Source organism: Salvelinus alpinus, chromosome 1, assembly GCF_045679555.1.
Source record: "Salvelinus alpinus chromosome 1, SLU_Salpinus.1, whole genome shotgun sequence".
NCBI lineage: Eukaryota > Metazoa > Chordata > Actinopteri > Salmoniformes > Salmonidae > Salvelinus > Salvelinus alpinus.
Genome location: NC_092086.1, coordinates 84,855,683 through 84,874,773, shown reverse-complemented (window position 1 = coordinate 84,874,773; position 19,091 = coordinate 84,855,683). Strand labels below are relative to the sequence as shown.

The window sequence follows — 19,091 nt, the reverse complement described above, 5'->3', positions numbered from 1 at the left end:
CACTGCCGATTTTGCAGGTTTTCCTACTTAGAAAGCATGTAAAGGTCTGTAATTTTTATCATAGGTACACTTCAACTGTGAGAGACGGAATCTAAAACAAAAATCCAGAAAATCACATTGTATGATTTTTAAGTAATTAATTTGCATTTTATTGCATGACATAAGTATTTGATCACCTACCAACCAGTAAGAATTCCGGCTCTCACAGACCTGTTAGTTTTTCTTTAAGAAGCCCTCCTGTTCTCCACTCATTACCTGTATTAACTGCACCTGTTTGAACTCGTTACCTGTATAAAAGACACCTGTCCACACACTCAATCAAACAGACTCCAACCTCTCCACAATGGCCAAGACCAGAGAGCTGTGTAAGGACATCAGGGATACAATTGTAGACCTGCACAAGGCTGGGATGGGCTACAGGACAATAGGCAAGCAGCTTGGTGAGAAGGCAACAACTGTTGGCGCAATTATTAGAAAATGGAAGAAGTTCAAGATGACGGTCAATCACCCTCGGTCTGGGGCTCCATGCAAGATCTCACCTTGTGGGGCATCAATGATCATGAGGAAGGTGAGGGATCAGCCCAGAACTACACGGCAGGACCTGGTCAATGACCTGAAGAGAGCTGGGACCACAGTCTCAAAGAAAACCATTAGTAACACACTACGCCGTCATGGATTAAAATCCTGCAGCGCACGCAAGGTCCCCCTGCTCAAGCCAGCGCATGTCCAGGCCGTCTGAAGTTTGCCAATGACCATCTGGATGATCCAGAGGAGGAATGGGAGAAGGTCATGTGGTCTGATGAGACGAAAATAGAGCTTTTTGGTCTAAACTCCACTCGCCGTGTTTGGAGGAAGAAGAAGGATGAGTACAACCCCAAGAACACCATCCCAACCGTGAAGCATGGAGGTGGAAACATCATTCTTTGGGGATGCTTTTCTGCAAAGGGGACAGGACGACTGCACCGTATTGAGGGGAGGATGGATGGGGCCATGTATCGCGAGATCTTGGCCAACAACCTCCTTCCCTCAGTAAGAGCATTGAAGATGGGTCGTGGCTGGGTCTTCCAGCATGACAACGACCCGAAACACACAGCCAGGGCAACTAAGGAGTGGCTCCGTAAGAAGCATCTCAAGGTCCTGGAGTGGCCTAGCAAGTCTCCAGACCTGAACCCAATAGAAAATCTTTGGAGGGAGCTGAAAGTCCATATTGCCCAGTGACAGACCCAAAACCTGAAGGATCTGGAGAAGGTCTGTATGGAGGAGTGGGCCAAAATCCCTGCTGCAGTGTGTGCAAACCTGGTCAAGAACTACAGGAAACGTATGATCTCTGTAATTGCAAACAAAGGTTTCTGTACCAAATATTAAGTTCTGCTTTTCTGATGTATCAAATACTTATGTCATGCAATAAAATGCAAATTAATTACTTAAAAATCATACAATGTGATTTTCTGGATTTTTGTTTTAGATTCCGTCTCTCACAGTTGAAGTGTACCTATGATAAAAATTACAGACCTCTACATGCTTTGTAAGTAGGAAAAATGGCAAAATCAGCAGTGTATCAAATACTTGTTCTCCCCACTGTATATATATATATATATATATATATTCTTATTCCATTCCTCATCTTAGACTTGTGTGTATTAGTTAGTTGTTGTGTGATTGTTAGATTACATTTTAGATAGATATTGCTGCACTGTCGGAACTAGAAGCACAAGCATTTCGCTACACTCGCAATAACGTCTGCTAACAATGTATATCTTGGCTCTCTCTAATTCTCTCCTTCTCTCTTTCTTTCTCTCTCTCGGAGGACCTGAGCCCTAGGACCATACGTCAGGACTACCGGGCATGATGACTCCTTGCTGTCCCCAGTCCACCTGGCCTTGCTGCTATTCCAGTTTCAACTGTTCTGCCTGCGGTTATGGAACCGCCACCTGTCCCAGACCTGCTATTTTCAACTCTTAATGATCGGCTATGAAAAGCCAACTGAAAATTATTCATGATTATTATTTGACCATGCTTGTCACTTATGAACATTTTGAACATCTTGGCATAGTTCTGTTATAATCTCCACCCGGCACAGCCAGAAGAGGACTGGCCACCCCTCATAGCCTGGTTCCTCTCTAGGTTTCTTCCTAGGTTTTGGCCTTTCTAGGGAGTTTTTCTTAGCCACCGTGCTTCTACACCTGCATTGCTTGCTGTTTGGGGTTTTAGGCTGGGTTTCTGTACAGCACTTCGAGATATTAGCTGATGTACGAAGGGCTATATAAAATAAACTTGATTTGATTTTGATTTTATTTGTATATGTGATCAAAACAATTTGATTAGATAAAAGTACAGTGTGGTTAGCCCCAGGCAATATAAAGTTAATTCTAATTGATCTTTTAGGGCAAAATTCCAAATGCCTGTATAGCAAGGGAGTTTATGTCCGCTTGTTCTCATGTTGTCTTTTTGGTCTTTTTTCTCCTTCAGTGCTGTGCACCCCCCACCCCACCCCAAGCCCCTTCCCCTACCACTCACAGAAAAAATTATGAAAGATAGCTTCCTCTGAAAATAATCAGTTTCAACTCACTATTTTATGTTGGACCAAATCGCAAATGCATCGGTCATATGGACACCAAAACACATCGTCATTATTTTCCTATAATAGAGAACTTAACCTTTATAACGATACCCTTATGTTTCAATTCTAAAAATTGAGCGCAGAGCAGACCCTACTAAAACAAGAGTATCAGAAAACATTGATTTGGGAAATGCATGCTCAGTTTGTCGCGTACGGCATTGCGATACCACGTACCCCTAGCAGCATTTTATCCACAGAGTTATGTGCTAGCTGTCTCGTCTGTTTTATACATTTGCAATGAGCATAAAAAATACACATTTGTATCAGGAGTTGGCAACTCGTTCTCATTCTGAGAAATAAGCATCTTCTTATCCAGGTAGGCCACTTGATTTCAACATCAAAAACAAAGTGGACAGGCTAGCTTGCTGTTCAAACAGGTGGAGACGGACAGGAAGGTCTGTTCTAACAGTTAAACTGTTCTACCTTGTTAGCTAGCAAATAGATTCAAGTTGGCTAGACTTGAAATATAAAGATTAGTTGACTACTCACGATCACGTGGGCTTGTGCTTGAGAGATTAACTTTTGAGACCCAGGTCTTGTAAACAGTCATTTATTAGTGCTGCTACAATAAGTTGGTCATTATTAGTGGATATGCATTGTGCATGGTTCTGGTTAAATTTGTAACAAAAAGGGCCGTTTCAGAGTGATTATTGTAAGTGTATTGTAAAAAGGCAGAATAAACTATTTTGAGAAAATAATTGAATTATTAGGGTGTCTTACGTTTGTGAAACGCTTATATTTAGCCTACGTATAATTTTAAAAGCCCTGAATTCATTAGATTATTGCTGACTGTTTGAAATGCAGTGTATTGACCTTTAATTGAGAAGCAAAACTTATTTAGAGAAAACAATCAAAGAAATCGTGAATCGCTCATAAATTTGAAAACATCAGGATTTGATCACCCAGCCCTAAGCATGGTAAGACCACCAGACACATTGAAAGAGCTGTCTTGTGTAGTAGTGGCAGGTGTAGTAGAGGTGAGTGAGTGAGTGAGTGAGTGAGTAAGTACAGTAGGTGTACAGGATTCCCCGGTAACCCCACCCTGTTCTCGTCATAGATGATCTGGACGATGCTGCGGTGTTTGTTGTGTTCCTGTGGTATGGGGGGAGGGGTCGCCGGCTTTTCTGGCTCCACTGGCTTCGCCGCTTCCTCCTCCAGTTGTTGCTATAAGACAACACATAACAGTTAACAAATGAGTGTGCGCGCACACACACACACACCAATTATATGGGAAACTTCCTCTCCTCCATAAATCATACATTTAAAGAATAAGACATGGGTTTCTTGCTGCGAGTTTTCAAACAAAATGTTCTTGTTTTCTAATTCCACCTCTATACAGCTCATGGTGGTGGCTGGGCAGGAGAACAAGGCTCCATTTTAACTCAACGGTGCTAATCTGATTCCAGTCTCTGATATGCGAGGCTCATGCTTGTTTTTTTATTTTAAGAGCTCTGTAATTTAACTGATATGCTGGTCTCTGCACTTTCTGAGACTCACTCTGCTGACTGATAGTTGAACTTGTGTGTGTGTGTGTGTGTGTGTGTGTGTGTGGGTGGAACTGGTGTCCATGTGTTTACATGCTAAAGGTTATGTAAACAACTAGGTTACAAAAGGCCACCCGAGATTAGGAGCTCCTAGAATACCTTGAATAAATAAATAATTCCCAGAAAATCCTGGGAAAAGCCTTAGGAAAACACAAAAATTGACTTTCTCCCAAAGCCAAGCGCAGTTCACATTCCTGTCTAACGAGTAGGGATTCCAAAAAGATAGCAACTGTTTTTTGCTCTCCAACTCAAATCCCCACAAAAAAGCGAGTTAATTATCCCTTCACCAGGTCAGGAAGAGAGCTTGATATTGTGAATAATCCCATAGCTCCAGATATTCACAGTCTTCTGGGAGCAAGTAATTCAAAGCAGACATAGGTGTGCAACAAGCTAGCTGACCTGTACTCCCGTGGTAAACAACTTAAGAGACCCAGAGATTTGCCTTCAAATGCAGCAGTGAAGGCAGGGGGGTAACCTGTAGCGCAGCCTGGAGGAGAGTGGTCCTTGCTGGGACGACTACCTAACCTGTAGGCTTAGCTGGAGGCCCTTTCACCCTGCCTGGCTCACTTACACAATGGACTGGCTCAGTTCCACCTCCTTGTCACGGAGACAAGAGGCTTTTAACTTGTTTATAACATCTTGTGAAACATGTTATTAGAGGGTATGAATGAGTGGCAAAAATAGATTTGTTCGGTTCAATCAACATTCAATTAGATGTAATGTTGCTGCATTTGGTTGAAGGACAGTGTTAAGATCTACTCCAATATTATGTTAATAGCTAGAAATCCAAGATAGAAAAGATTTCCAATCGACACAAATCACAGAATATTAATCTTTCCAACAGGTCTGGGGCAGGCAAGTAGTGTGTCACGTCACAAGTGGCCTAACCCACCTGCTTCTTCTTCAATTTGAAGATCTGCTGCTCCACTTTAGCGATTTCTCTGTCCACACGGTCCATGCTCTGGATCAGTTCCTCCTTGGACAGTTTGGAGGGCGAGCTGTCCTGCTCCTCCCCCACACGGTGCAGCCCTCCTGGGGACTGGGACTCGGCTTTCATGCCACTGAACTGGGTCTCCTGGAACACAGACATAGAGAAAGTGAATCCACTGCAGTCAATGAGGGTTCAATAGATTGTACATGTTTGAAACTGCAGTCTGACTGCAATGTAGTCACAGAATCACTCAGTCAGACTGTACAGAATCTACAAATCAACTTGTATTCCATATAAATATTCATTATGTGATCAAGATTAGCCCTTCTGTACCTCACCTTGCACAAAGCGATGCCCTCAAACATACTGAAAGTCACTGAGGGTTTTAATACATTGCTTTAGCAATAGTTCTCCATGTCTTTATTAGAACTAGGTAGATAGGCGAAACACACCTTCTTGACCTCCCCTCCGGAGGCTCTGAGGCTGTCCTGGACCTGGTGGGACTGCAGGGGCAGAACGATGCCTCCGGACAGGGCATTGTGGGAAAAGTGGGCCTCAGAGACGGTCTCCATGCGAGGCCGCTTGGCTTCCAGGGCCTCGTGTCCATCGGTCTGGTGCTGGGAGGTGACACTGTGGAACTGTTGCTCATAGCCATGACGTCTCTCTGGAGGCCTGGGGTGATGGGGACGATACCAGTATTGCAATTCTCGTTAGTAACGTGGCAAGGAAACAAACCACAGATTTACACAACTGTTCAAAAGTTTGGGGTCACTTAGAAATGTCCTTTTTTGTCCATTAAAATAACATAAAATTCATCAGAAATACAGTGTAGACATTATTAATGTTGTAAATGACTATTGTTGCTGGAAATGGCTGATTTTTCATGGAATATCTACATAGGCGTTCAGAGGCCCATTATCAGCAACCATCACTCCTGTGTTCCAATGGCACGTTGTGTTACCTAATCCAAGTTGATCATTTTAAAAAGGCTAATTGATCATTTGAAAACCCCTTTGCAATTATGTTAGCACAGCTGAAAACTGTTGTCCATGATTAAAGAAGCAATACAACTGGCCTTCTTTAGACTAGTTGAGTATCTAGAGAATCAGCATTTGTGGGTTCAATTACAGGCTCAAAATAGCCAGAAACAAAGAACTTTCTTCTGAAACTTGTCAGTCTATTCTTGTTCTGAGAAATGAAGGCTATTCCATGTGAGAAATTGCAAAGAAACTGAAGATCTGGTACAATGCTGTGTATTATTCCCTTCGCAGAACAGCGCAAACTGGCGCTAACCAGAATAGAAAGAGGAATGGGAGGCACCAGTGCACAACTGAGCAAGAGGACAAGTACATTGGAGTGTATAGTTTGAGAAACAGACGCCTCACAAGTCCTTAACTGGCAGCTTCATTAAATAGTACCCGCAAAACACCAGTCTCAAGGTCAACAGTGACGAGGCAACTCTGGGATTCTGGCCTAGGCAGAGTTGCAAAGAAAAAGCATCTCTCAGACTGGCCAATAAAAATTAAAGATTAAGATGGTCAAAAGAACACTTGACAGAGGAACTCTGCTTATGGTAAAGAAAATAAAATAAAATGTTCTGACAATAGCTCTGGTGGACATTCCAGCAGTCAGCATGCCAATTGCACACTCCCTCAACATCTGTGGGATTGTGTTGCGTGACAAAACTGCACATTTTAGAGTGGCCTTTTATTGTCCCCAGCACAATGATCATGCTGTTTGCTCAGCTTCTTGATATGCCACACCTGTCAGGTGGATGGATTATACTGGCAAAGGAGAAATGCTCACTAACAGGGATGTAAACAAATTTGTGCACAAAATTTGCAAGAAAAAAGCTTTTTGTGTGTATGGAACATTTCTGTAATCTTTTATTTCAGCTCATGAAACACTTTACATGTGGTGTTATATTTTTGTTCATGGTAAATACATGGCTCTGGCGTGTACTAGGGCTATGACGATACCAATATTTGGATATTTTTTTCCATGGCAAAAATGAAAATACAAAGCAGAGCAAACTCGTTGGTCCTTTAAAAACCTGCTGTATGTGAAATAGTGTGTGCTATAGCTTGGAAAATAAATAAATAAATACATAATTATATGTGACTCTGGATGACAACATAATGCTGCTAAAAATGATTATTTATTAGATGTATTACTACCAGTACGCTGCTGGTCATTGATTATTGCAACATCATTTTAGAGAATTTGAGACCAACCACCAGCTGATGAAATTGAGTATTTCTATCTGTAATAAAGCCCTTTTGCAGGGAAAAACTCCTTCTGATTGGCTGGGGCTGGCTCCCCAGTGGGTGGGCCTTGCTCCCAAGTGGGTGAGCCTATGCCCAGTTATGTGAAATCCATAGATTGGGGGCTAATGAATTTACTTCAATTGACTTGATTTCCTTATATGAACTGTAAGTCAGTAAAATCGTTTAAATTGTTGCATTTATAATTTTGTCAAGTATAGATTGGAGGTGGCTGTTGGTATGGTTACGTACCTCTCAGTTCCAGGGTGGAATTCAGAAAGCAAGGAAGGCCTTCGCCGACCCTGCTGGTCCTGCAGGTGACCTCGGTAGTCCGGGACAGTGAACTCCTACACACACACACACACACACACACACACACAAGGTCATGACATGGGAAGCTATCCATAATAACATGGTGGGTGACAGCCAGTCTGGGCACAGTGAACAGGGCAGGTCTGCACAGCCTGATGATAACACATGGCAAGTCATAGCAAGAACACATCTCACCAAAACAAAGCTTTTGCCAAAGCATTTTTTTCTTTTATTTTTAAGATAATAAAACGACTTGTAGGTCCCTATACTTTCCATAATGCAAAAACAAAAACGGGCAGCATTGCAGAATCCAGCATGTTAGAATGCAAGGTAATGCATTTGCTGTATGGGAGGGATTAGGCATTTTTTCTCTTTGATCTGTTGTGAAGAGAACAGTAAAGCTATCGGTGTTCTTGCACCAGACATATTCAGGCAGAGAAATTTATGTCTATGATACATCGACACTATTAAAGGGGAAACCACTCTACTTGATGATTATTAACGATGTAAATAAAAAACTATTTGTACAGTCGCCTCCTTGGCTGCATTTACACAGGCAGCCCAATTCTGATCTTATTTCCACTCTTATTTCCACTAATCTGAAAAAGATCTGATGTGGTTGGTCAGAAGACCAATTAGTGGGGAAAAAATATCCGAATTGGGCTGCCTGTGTAAATGCAACCAATGAGGCGACTGTACTGTACAAATAGCCAGAGAAGCACCAAGACACTTCAGAGGTTATGGTGGAGCTTCACTGAGGTTATTGGCACAACCACTTCATCAAGCATCTTAGTACCTTGGTCAAACGTGACACTAACATCTATTTAATCTATCACACTAGAAAACTAAAATCGTCTATCAGGGCATGAAATGCTATCAGCACACTGTGACCTACAAACAAAACTAGACATGTCAATGCACTTAACAGAAAGTTGAGGCTTACCTAGAGGAAAACAACAACCCTCATTTTGTCCACAGACGGTTTGTAAATAACCAGAAATGTACCATTGACTGCATTCGGTGTAAGTCAGAGTCTGAGAATTTTGTAATCAAATCCTAACAAACATGAAATGACCTTCGTGGATTGTGTGTTTTGGGATAATTTTCATGTTGCTACGACTGCAAGGAAAACCTAGGGTCTGTCTCTCTCAAACTTTATCAGACCAACTGCTAATTAATCTCAAAACAGTTATTATCACTGGCAAATTAAATTCAAAACATAGGCCTTTTACTGTACTCTCCAATTTCCCAACCCCAACACTTAGGCCTACACGCATACGGCGAGTTTATTTCCATGTAAAACTATCAAGCATTGATGATTATGTTATAATGATTATGCGCAGGCCAGCTGGCTGGAGTGTTTACAGACATATTCAATCTCTCCCTATCCCAGTCCGCCATCCCCACTTGCTTCAAGATGTCCACCATTGTTCCTGTAACCAAGAAAGCAAAGGTAACTGAACTAATTGACTATCGCAGCGTAGCACTCACTTCGGTCATCATTAAGTCCTTTGAGAGGCTAGTTAAGGATCATATCACCTGCACCTTATTTGACACCCTAGACCCACTTCAATGTGCATACCGCCCCAATAGATCCACAGACGATGCAATCGCCATCGCACTGCACACTGCCCTATCCCATCTGGACAAGAGAAATACATATGTAAGAATGCTGTTCATTGACTACAGCTCAGTCTTCAAAACCATAGTACCCTCCAAGCGCATGATTAAGCTCGGGGGCCTGGGTCTGAAGCACACCCTGTGCAACTGGGTCCTGGACTTCCTGACGAGCCGCCCCCCAGGTGGTGAAGGTAGGAAACAACACCTCCACTTCGCTGATCCTCAACACAGGGGCCCCACAAGGATGCGTGCTCAGCCCCCTCATGTACTCCCTGTTCACCCATGACTGCGTGGACAAGAACGTCTCCAACTGAAATCAAGTTTGCAGACAACACAACAGTAGTAGGCCGGATTATCAACAATGACGAGACAGCCTATAGGGAGGTGAGTGGTGCCAGGAAAATAACCTCTCCCTCAACAATTCGGTTTGTCCCCTAAGACCCTCACAAACTCTTGTCCCCTAAGACCCTCACAAACTCAAACAGAAGCACCATTGAGAGCATCCTGTTGGGCTGCATCACCGCCTGGTATGGCAACTGCACCGCCAGCAACCACTGGGCTCTCCAGGGGGTGGTGAGGTCTGCACACACTACCTGCCCTCCAGGACACCTACCACACCCGATGTCACAGCACGGCAAAAAAGATAATTGAGAATATCAATTACCCGAGCCACGGCCTGTTCACTCTGCTATCATGCTATCATCCAGAAGGCGAGGTCAGTAAAGGTGCATCAAAGCTGGGACCGAGAGACTGAAAAACAGCTTCTCTCTCAAGGCAATCATAATGACAAAGCAAAAACTGTTTAGAAATGTTTGCAAATGCATTAAAAATAAAAATCTTAAATATGACATTTACATAAGTATTTAGACCCTTTACTCTGTACTTTGTTGTAGCACCTCTGGCAGTGATTACAGCCTCAAGTCTTTTTAGGTGTGACGCTACAAGCTTGGAACACCTGTATTTGGGGAGTTTCTCCCATTCTTCTGCAGATCCTCTCAAGCTCTGTCAGGTTGGATGGGAAGCATCGCTGCACAACTATTTTCAGCTCTCTCCAGAGATGTTAAATTGGGTTCAAGTCAGGCCTCTGGCTAGGCCACTCAAGGTCATTCAGAGACTTGTTCCAAAGCCACTCCTGTGTTTTTCTTGGCTGTGTGCTTAGGGTCGTTGTCCTGTTGGAAGGTGAACCTTGGCCCAAGTCTGAGGTCCTGAACACTCTGGAGCAGGTTTTCATCAAGGATCTCTGTACTTTACTCCATTCCATTCATCTTGCCCTCGATCCTGACTAGTCTCCCAGTCCCTGCCACTGAAAACATCACCACAGCACGATGCTGCCACCACCATGCTTCACCAAAGGAATGGTGCCAGGTTTCCTCCAGACGTGACGCTTGGCATTTAGGCCAAAGAGTTCAATATTGGTTTCATCCTTTAGGCAAACTCCAAGCGGGCGGTCATGTGCTTTTTATTGAGGAGTGGCTTCCGTCTGACCACTCTACCATAAAGGCCTGATTGGTGGAGTGCTACAGAGATGGGAGAACCATCCAGAAGGACAACCATCTCCACAGATGAACTCCAAAGCTCTGTCAGAGTGACCGTCGGGGTCTTGGTCACCTCCCTGACCAAGGCCCTTCTCCCCCGATTGCTCAGTTTGGCCGGGCGGACAGCTCTAGGAAGAGTCTTGGTGGTTCCAAACTTCTTCCATTTAAGAATGATGGAGGCCTCTGTGTTCTTGGTGACCTTCAATGCTGCATAATTTATTTTGTACCATTTTTTGGTACCCTTCCCCAGATCAGTGCCTCGCACTCATGGCTTGGTATTTTCTCTGACATGAACTGTCAACTGTGGGACCTTATATAGACTGGTGTGTGCCTTTCCAAATCATGTCCAATCAATTTAATTTACCACATGTAGACTCCAATCAAGGTGTAGAAACATCTCAAGAATGATCAATGGAAACAGGATGCACGTAAACTACATTTCAAGTCTCATAGCAAAGGGTCTGAATACTTATTTAAATAAAAAGGTATGTTTTTTGTTAAATACATTTGCAAAAAAATATCTAAAAAGCTTTTTCGCGTTGTCATTATGGGGTATTGTGTTTAGATTGATGAGGGGGGACATTTTTATCAATTTTAGAACAAGGCTGTAATGTAACCAAATGTGGAAAAGGTCAAGGGGTCTGAATACTTTCCGAATTTGGATTTATAAAGTCAGGCACATTTAACAGTTAGGCTATTGATTACAGATCTAATTAATTAGATCACTCTTCTTAGATAATAAGGCAAGGGCTGTTTTCTCATCTCCTCATTCTGCCTCCGTGCATTGTTCTCAACACCAATATTCTGGTTAACTCTGCTATTATGCACATAGCAACATGGTCTAGGAAAAGGCGCCAATTCAACAGCACAATGATGTGTTTCTGAACCTTAGACAGCAACCACTATCCAACATGGGAGAAAGCGCATGTTATAAAATGTTGTTTATTAAAAATTGTTCTTACATAATATAACCAGATACAATTTCAGTAGCACATGTCTTAGACTGGTGGACTGTGCCCTCCCCACTGCCTCCACAATGGATCAGTCCACTCAGAGAGGCGCGAATCAGACAGGTGTCTTGTAACCCATGATGTCTTTTAGTTTTTTTATTTGCTACTGCTTGACCAACAGCCTATCGACCAAACAATCGACTAAAATGGGCTCAGCCCTAATCTATATTTATTAGGCTTGGGCGATATAACGTTTCTACGTATACCGGGGGCTGCGTGCTACGCCACTGCTTACAACTATAAGAAATCTAAGATGTGTCACAAATTATATCCAGCTCAGGGCTTCAGCAATGTATTTTGATTACTAACTTGCTAGCTAAGTGACTAGATGTCTATATCAAGTTTCTTGGTTACTAGCCCGACTACCAGTCTCTTTAGCAAACATTCCACTCCTTGTCATTGCCAAAAAGACAGGCCTTTCTGCTATCTGTAAAATATGAACATTCTATCATTAATGAGTTGGAGGACAACAGAGGAGTTGATCCTGATTCAATAACCATCACAGCTATCTTCCTTCCAATCACAACTATTATCCAAATATTGGAATGCTATCACTTTTTTTCTCTACACAGAACACATTGGTATCTGGTTGCTAAGAAAAAAAAATGTTTGTCCAGACGAAACCAGTCTGTCAAAAGTTGCTAGTTTACGTCTAAATTCTCAAACTAAATACATACTGCAAATCCAAAGCCTCAAAACACAACTTGCCAAGCGAACAACTAAATCTTTGTTTTTGACTAATCCATGTTGTCATGGAAAATGTTAATGTCATTTCCAACAACCAATACGCAACTCCACCATAAATCCAGCTGCATAATAAACATGATTAGATTACAGAAAGGCCAGTCTCTTTGGCAATGACATGGAGTGGAAAGTTAGCTAAAAGACAGGTACCCAGACTAGAGAATTAATTTATTAATCGTCATTTTAAAATAAAAAAAATTCACTCCAAAAAACAAAAACTTAGACACACACAAACAATGACTACATCTCATCTGCCCAGACCCGCATGCTCACACCCCCATCCCTAGTGCCTACATTATTCTTGGCCACATGGTATTAAAATTGTACCAATTTGTTATGCTCGGTCAATAATGCTATTTCAACAACAAATCATTACCGATTGTGTAAATTTATGGCGAATTGATTGACTTCCAAGTTTCTTGTATATCAGTTTTTTCATGACGAAAAGATAATCGTCCACCCCATTGGGTATGGTCAGTACACCCCCATATGCCATGTCTTGAAATATGTAGACAGACGTTTTTCTAGCTCCACTCACAACTTCTGGACTTTATAGCATTCCCAGAAAGCATGGACTATTGAGTCATTATTAGTTTTACACTTGAAACATAACTCTGCCGTTGTGTACACTAATTCCAGTATAAACTAATGTATAGAATTTATTATACAAAATTCACAAATTCTACAGCACTTTCGTTAACTGTAATTTCATTAGTTATGCTCCAACTTTTCCTCCATCTTGTGCCAACATCAGTTCTTTTTAAGCCTTGGTTCCAACAGTTTATATTTTTTTCTAAGAGATGTTCACAGTTGAATATGCTCTCTGCCATGTTTTGTATATCTTCCCTATCATATGAAAATAATTTTCTGACTCAAATAAGATTCCCTCAAGGTTGCTCTGATGTCCAAAATATTTCAAAATGAAATTGTGATATGTAACTTAAGTTGCACGTATTTGAAACTATCTACATTGGCCAGTTCAAAATTACTTTTTAATTCTGTCATGGAAATAAATGTATTTCCTGTTAAAAATGTAATTTACGGTTTCAATGCCTTTAGTTTTCCATGTGGACCAATTTTTTTTTAATCTGAATGTGAATTCTGAAAACCTATCCAGGGATTGTTCCATAAGGTTGTGTTTTTAGGGAGTGATGATGGTTCTTCTAGAATACATTATTTAACATTCTCTCAATTGTAAATATTTCCAGAAATGTCCCTGGTCTACCAAATCACATTTTTGTACAAAATCTGAGTATGACATTAAAACATCATTGTACAGATCACCTATAGTATGAATTCCTTTCATTAGCCACTGTTTCCAGTACACAGACTTCTTACCTATCCATAGCCTTGGATTGTGCCACAATGATGAGTATCCTTGTTTCAGATGTGAAATTCCACACAACTTGTGTACTATTCTCCACACCTCTTTTGAGTGTAAAACAATTGGGTTCAAAGTTTCAACAGACCATGTGACAGAGTATCAACAGGGGTAAAATGATCATTTAGTTCCTGTTCTATTGTTATCCAATCCAAGCCAGCATCCCCTTTGCCCAAATGTTTCGCCAATTTAGCCATTTCAAATTATAAATTGTACAATTTGACATCTGGTAAAGCCAAGCCTCCTACATCCCTTAATGAGCACATAGTAGAGGTCGACCGATTAATCGGAATGGCCGATTAATTAGGGCCGATTTCAAGTTTTCATAACAATCGGAAATGGGTATTTTTGGACACCGATTTTGCCGATTTTTATTATTTTTGACACCTTTATTTAATCTTTATTTAACTAGGCAAGTCAGTTAAGAACACATTCTTATTTTCAATGACGGCCTAGGAACGGTGGGTTAACTGCCTTGTTCAGGGGCAGAACGACAGATTTTCACATTGTCAGCTCGGGGGATCCAATCTTGCAACCTTAGACTAGTTAACTAGTCCAACGCAATAACGACCTGCCTCTCTCTCGTTGGACTCCACAAGGAGACTGCCTGTTATGCGAATGCAGTAAGCCAAGGTAAGTTGCTAGCTAGCATTAAACTTATCTTATAAAAACAATCAATCAATCATAAGCACTACTTAACTACACATGGTTGATCATATTACTAGATATTATCTAGCGTGTCCTGCGTTGCATATAATCTGACTGAGCATACAAGCATACAAGTATCTAAGTATCTGACTGAGCGGTGGTAGGCAGAAGCAGGCGCGTAAACATTCATTCAAACAGCACTTTCGTGCGTTTTGCCAGCAGCTCTTCGTTGTGCGTCAAGCATTGCGCTGTTTATGACTTCAAGCCTATCAACTCCCAAGATGAGGCTGGTGTAACCGAAGTGAAATGACTGGCTAGTTAGCGCGCGCTAATAGCGTTTCAAACGTCACTCGCTCTGAGCCTGTGGTTGTTTCCCTTGCTCTGCATTGGTAACGCTGCTTCGAGGGTGGCTGTTGTCGTTGTGTTCCTGGTTCGAGCCCAGGGAGGAGCGAGGAGAGGGACGGAAGCTATACTGTTCCACTGGAAATACTAAAGTGCCTATAAGAACATCCAATAGTCAAAGGTTAATGAAATACAAATTGTATAGAGGGAAATAGTCCTATAATTCCTATAATAACTACAACCTAAAACTTCTTACCTGGGAATATTGAAGACTCATGTTAAAAGGAACCACCAGCTTTCATATGTTCTCATGTTCTGAGCAAGGAACTCAAACGTTAGCTTTCTTACATAGCAAATATTGCACTTTTACTTTCTTCTCCAACACTTTGTTTTAGCATTATTTAAACCAAATTGAACATGTTTCATTATTTATTTGAGGCTAAATTGATTTTATTGATGTATTATATTAAGTTAAAATAAGTGTTCATTCAGTATTGTTGTAATTGTCATTTTTACAAATAAAAAAATAAAATTGGCCGATTTAAATCGGTATCGGCTTTTTTGGTCCTCCAATAATTGGTATCGGCGTTGAAAAATCATAATCGGTCGACCTCTAGCACATAGGGTTAAATATCTAAACTGAGTATATTTACAGTTCCTTGCAAAAGTATTCAACCCCCTTGACGTTTTTCCTCATGAGATTTAAGAGTCTCCTCATATTATCAGTTGAGGTACTGTTCTTAGTAAATCCTACTTGGTCACTATGTATAATATTAGGTAGTGCCTTCTCTAAGCATATCGCAAGGGTCTTAGTAAGAATCTTACAGTCCACATTAAGGAGGCTGATGGCTCTAAAATTCCCCGGTTCTGTAGTATCTCTATCCTTTTTAGAAAAAAGCAATATCAAAGCCTCATTAAAAGGTGTCTGGAAAAGAGCCATTTTTAAATGCCTCCTGGTAAACCACTGTCAATACAGGTACAGTAATGTCAACATACTTGTTGTAGAATATTCTATAGGAAGGCCATCCAGACAAGGTGATTTCCCTGCTTTCATAGATAAAATGGTGGCTCTAACCTCCTCTTCTGTTACAGTAGTCCAGTTCCTCTACCTGGCTATCTATAGGCATCGCTGAACAGGAGGTTGTATATAAATATTCATTAAAAAAACATTCAAACACACTGTTTATCTCTTTAGATGAGGTCACCATCTTATTCCCTTCTTAATTGCTGGAATTACATTAGATGTGTTCTGCATATTTAGTTGTCTTGTTAGTAGCTATTATTTTCCCTCTAATATATGCTTTAGAGGTTTCAATCTTTTCAGTTGAGCCTATGTTGATCTAAAAAAAGGATCTAAGATCATCTACTAGTGATTGGCTAAATATCCAATCTTGTAAATGTATGGTGTGGAGTCTAAATCTACCCTTCTTCACATTTTCAGAGTTTATATCAACATGTAACTCTACTATAGCATGATCTGTGAGGGCAATGGGCCCAATCTTGCAATCAATCACATTATTAACCTTGAAATTGGATATCAAGAATAAATATATTCTGGAGTCTGTCTTATGACAGTGGGAGAAAAAAGTATATTATCTATCATTAGGATGACTAATCTCCATATGTCTGTAAGGCCCATATCTTCTGCAAGCATATGTATTGGAAGTCTATCCTTTGGTGTGGAGTTACCTGTAAATTTACTTCTATCAATAAAATTGTCCATCACTTGGTTAAAAAGTCTCCAGCAAGGACGATCTGACCCTCTATATTTCCCAGTTTGACATTAACCTCGTGATTACATTTAAAAAATAATAATAATACAAATAAAATCTGGGTCCTCCTTATTGGGAGATTAGAGTTGAAGTCGGAAGTTTTACATAAAAACTTAATTAAAACTTGTTTTTCAACCAATCCACAAATTTCTTGTTAACAAACTATAGTTTTGTCAAGTCGGTTAGGACATCTACTTTGTGCATGACACAAGTCATTTTGACAACAATTGTTTACAGACGGATTATTTCACTGTATCACAATTCCAGTGGGTCAGAAGTTTACATAGACTAAGTTGACTGTGCCTTTAAACTGCTTGGAAAATTCCAGAAAATGATGTCATGGATTTAGAAGCTTCTGATAGGCTAATTTACATAATTTGAGTCAAATTGGAGGTGTACCTGTGGATGTATTTCAAGGCCTACCTTCAAACTCAGTGCCTCTTTGCTTGACTTCATGGGAAAAAATCTAAAGAAATCAGCCAAGACCTCCACAAGTCTTGGGAGCAATTTCCAAATGCCTGAAGGTACCACGTTCTTCTGTACAAACAATAGTACGCAAGTATAAACACCATGGGACCACGCAGCCATCATACCACTCAGGAAGGAGACGTGTTCTGTCTCCTAGAGATGAACGTACTTTGGTGCGTTAAAATGCAAATCAATCCCAGAACAAAGGACCTTGTGAAGATGCTGGAGGAACAGGTACAAAAGAATCTATAGCCACAGTAAAATGAGTCCTATATCGACATAACCTGAAAGGCCACTCAGTAAGGAAGAAGCCACTGCTCCAAAACTGCCATAAAAAAAGTCAGACTAGGGTTTGCAACTGCACATGGGGACAAAGATCATACTTTTTGGAGAAATGTCCTCTGGTCTGATGAAACAAAAATAGAACTGTTTGGCCATAATGACCATCGTTATGTTTGGAGGGAAAAGGGGGAGGCTTGCAAGCCGAAGAACACCATCCCAACCGTGAAGAATGGGGGTGGCAGCATCATGTTGTAGGGATGCTTGCTGCAGGAGGGACTGGCTCATTTCACAAAATAGATGTCAGCATGAGAGAGGATATATTGAAGCAACATCTCAAGACATCAGTCAGGAAGTTAAAGCTTGGTCGCAAATGGGTCTTCCAAATGAACAATGACCCCAAGCATACTTCCAAAGTTGTGGCAAAATGGCTTAAGGACAACAAAGTCAAGGTATTGGAGTGGCCATCACAAAGCTTCGACCTCAATCCCATAGAAAATGTGTCGGCAGAACTGAAAAAGCGTGTGCGAGCAAGGAGGCCTACAAACTTGACTCGGTTAAACCAGCTCTGTCAGGAGGAAATGGGCCACAATTCACCCAACTTATTATGGGAAGCTTGTGGAAGGCTACCCGAAACGTTTGACCCAAATTAAACAATTTAAAGGCAATGCTACCAAATACTAACTGAGTGTATGTAAACTTCTGACCCACTGGGAATGTGATGAAAGAAATAAAAGCTGAAATAAATAATTCTCTATTATTCTGACATTTCACATTCTTCAAATAAAAGTGGTGATCCTAAATGACCTAAGACAATGAATTTTTACTAGGATTAAATGTCAGCAATTGTGAAAATCTGAGTTCAAATGTATTTGGCTAAGGTGTATGTAAACTTCCGACTTCAACTGTACATGTTGCATAATACTACCTTAATCCTATTTATAAAGAGCCTCAATGCAGATAAGCCTGCCAAACTCTATGTTGCTTCAACATTACAAAATGTATTTTGCTTATCAGAATAAATCACCCCATTTTGTTTGGAATTAAATGAACTATGATAAACTTTTGCAACCCAGCCTTTCAGTGCCTCTATCTGTAATTCCTGTATTAACACAAAATCCACCTGTTTTGATTTTAAATATCAAAATCTCTTTCCTCTTCACTTGGTTACCACAACCATTTATGTTCCAAGAGATTATGTTTCCATAACCATTAGCCATATCTCTGCGATACGGATCCCTTTTACGGGATCATTTTCCTAAACAACCGCTAGAATTACAGGGCGCCAAATGCAAAAATATTACTAAAAATATTTATAATCATGCAATCACAAGTGAAATATACCAAAACACAGCTTAGCTTGTTGTTAATCCACCTATCGTGTCAGATTTTGAAAATATACTTTACAGCGAAAGAAATCCAAGCTTTTGTGAGTGTAGCAATCAATGCTAGAACAGTTAGCCTTATATTAGCTTGGTCACAAAAGTCAGAAATGCAATCAAATTAATCGCTTACCTTTGATAATCTTCGGATGTTTGCACTCACAAGACTCCCAGTTACACAACAAATGTTATTTTTGTTCGATAAATATTACTTTTATCACAAAAAAACGCCATTTGGG

The 19,091-nt window shown here is 40.8% G+C and overlaps 1 protein-coding gene across 6 annotated transcripts in view; it reads right to left on the bottom strand.

The window, feature by feature from the left end:
- Positions 1-19,091, bottom strand: part of ncor1 (nuclear receptor corepressor 1) — a 117,519-nt gene that overhangs the window by 80,681 nt on the left and 17,747 nt on the right. For all 6 annotated transcript variants that reach the window (XM_071329737.1, XM_071329709.1, XM_071329728.1 and 3 more), the window contains exons 3-6: positions 7,612-7,706; positions 5,548-5,767; positions 5,057-5,239; positions 3,662-3,784 (exon numbers count right to left, since the gene is read on the bottom strand). In XM_071329737.1, coding sequence (XP_071185838.1) covers positions 3,662-3,784; positions 5,057-5,239; positions 5,548-5,767; positions 7,612-7,706 — 621 coding nt within the window. The remainder of the gene's footprint in view (positions 1-3,661; positions 3,785-5,056; positions 5,240-5,547; positions 5,768-7,611; positions 7,707-19,091) is intronic.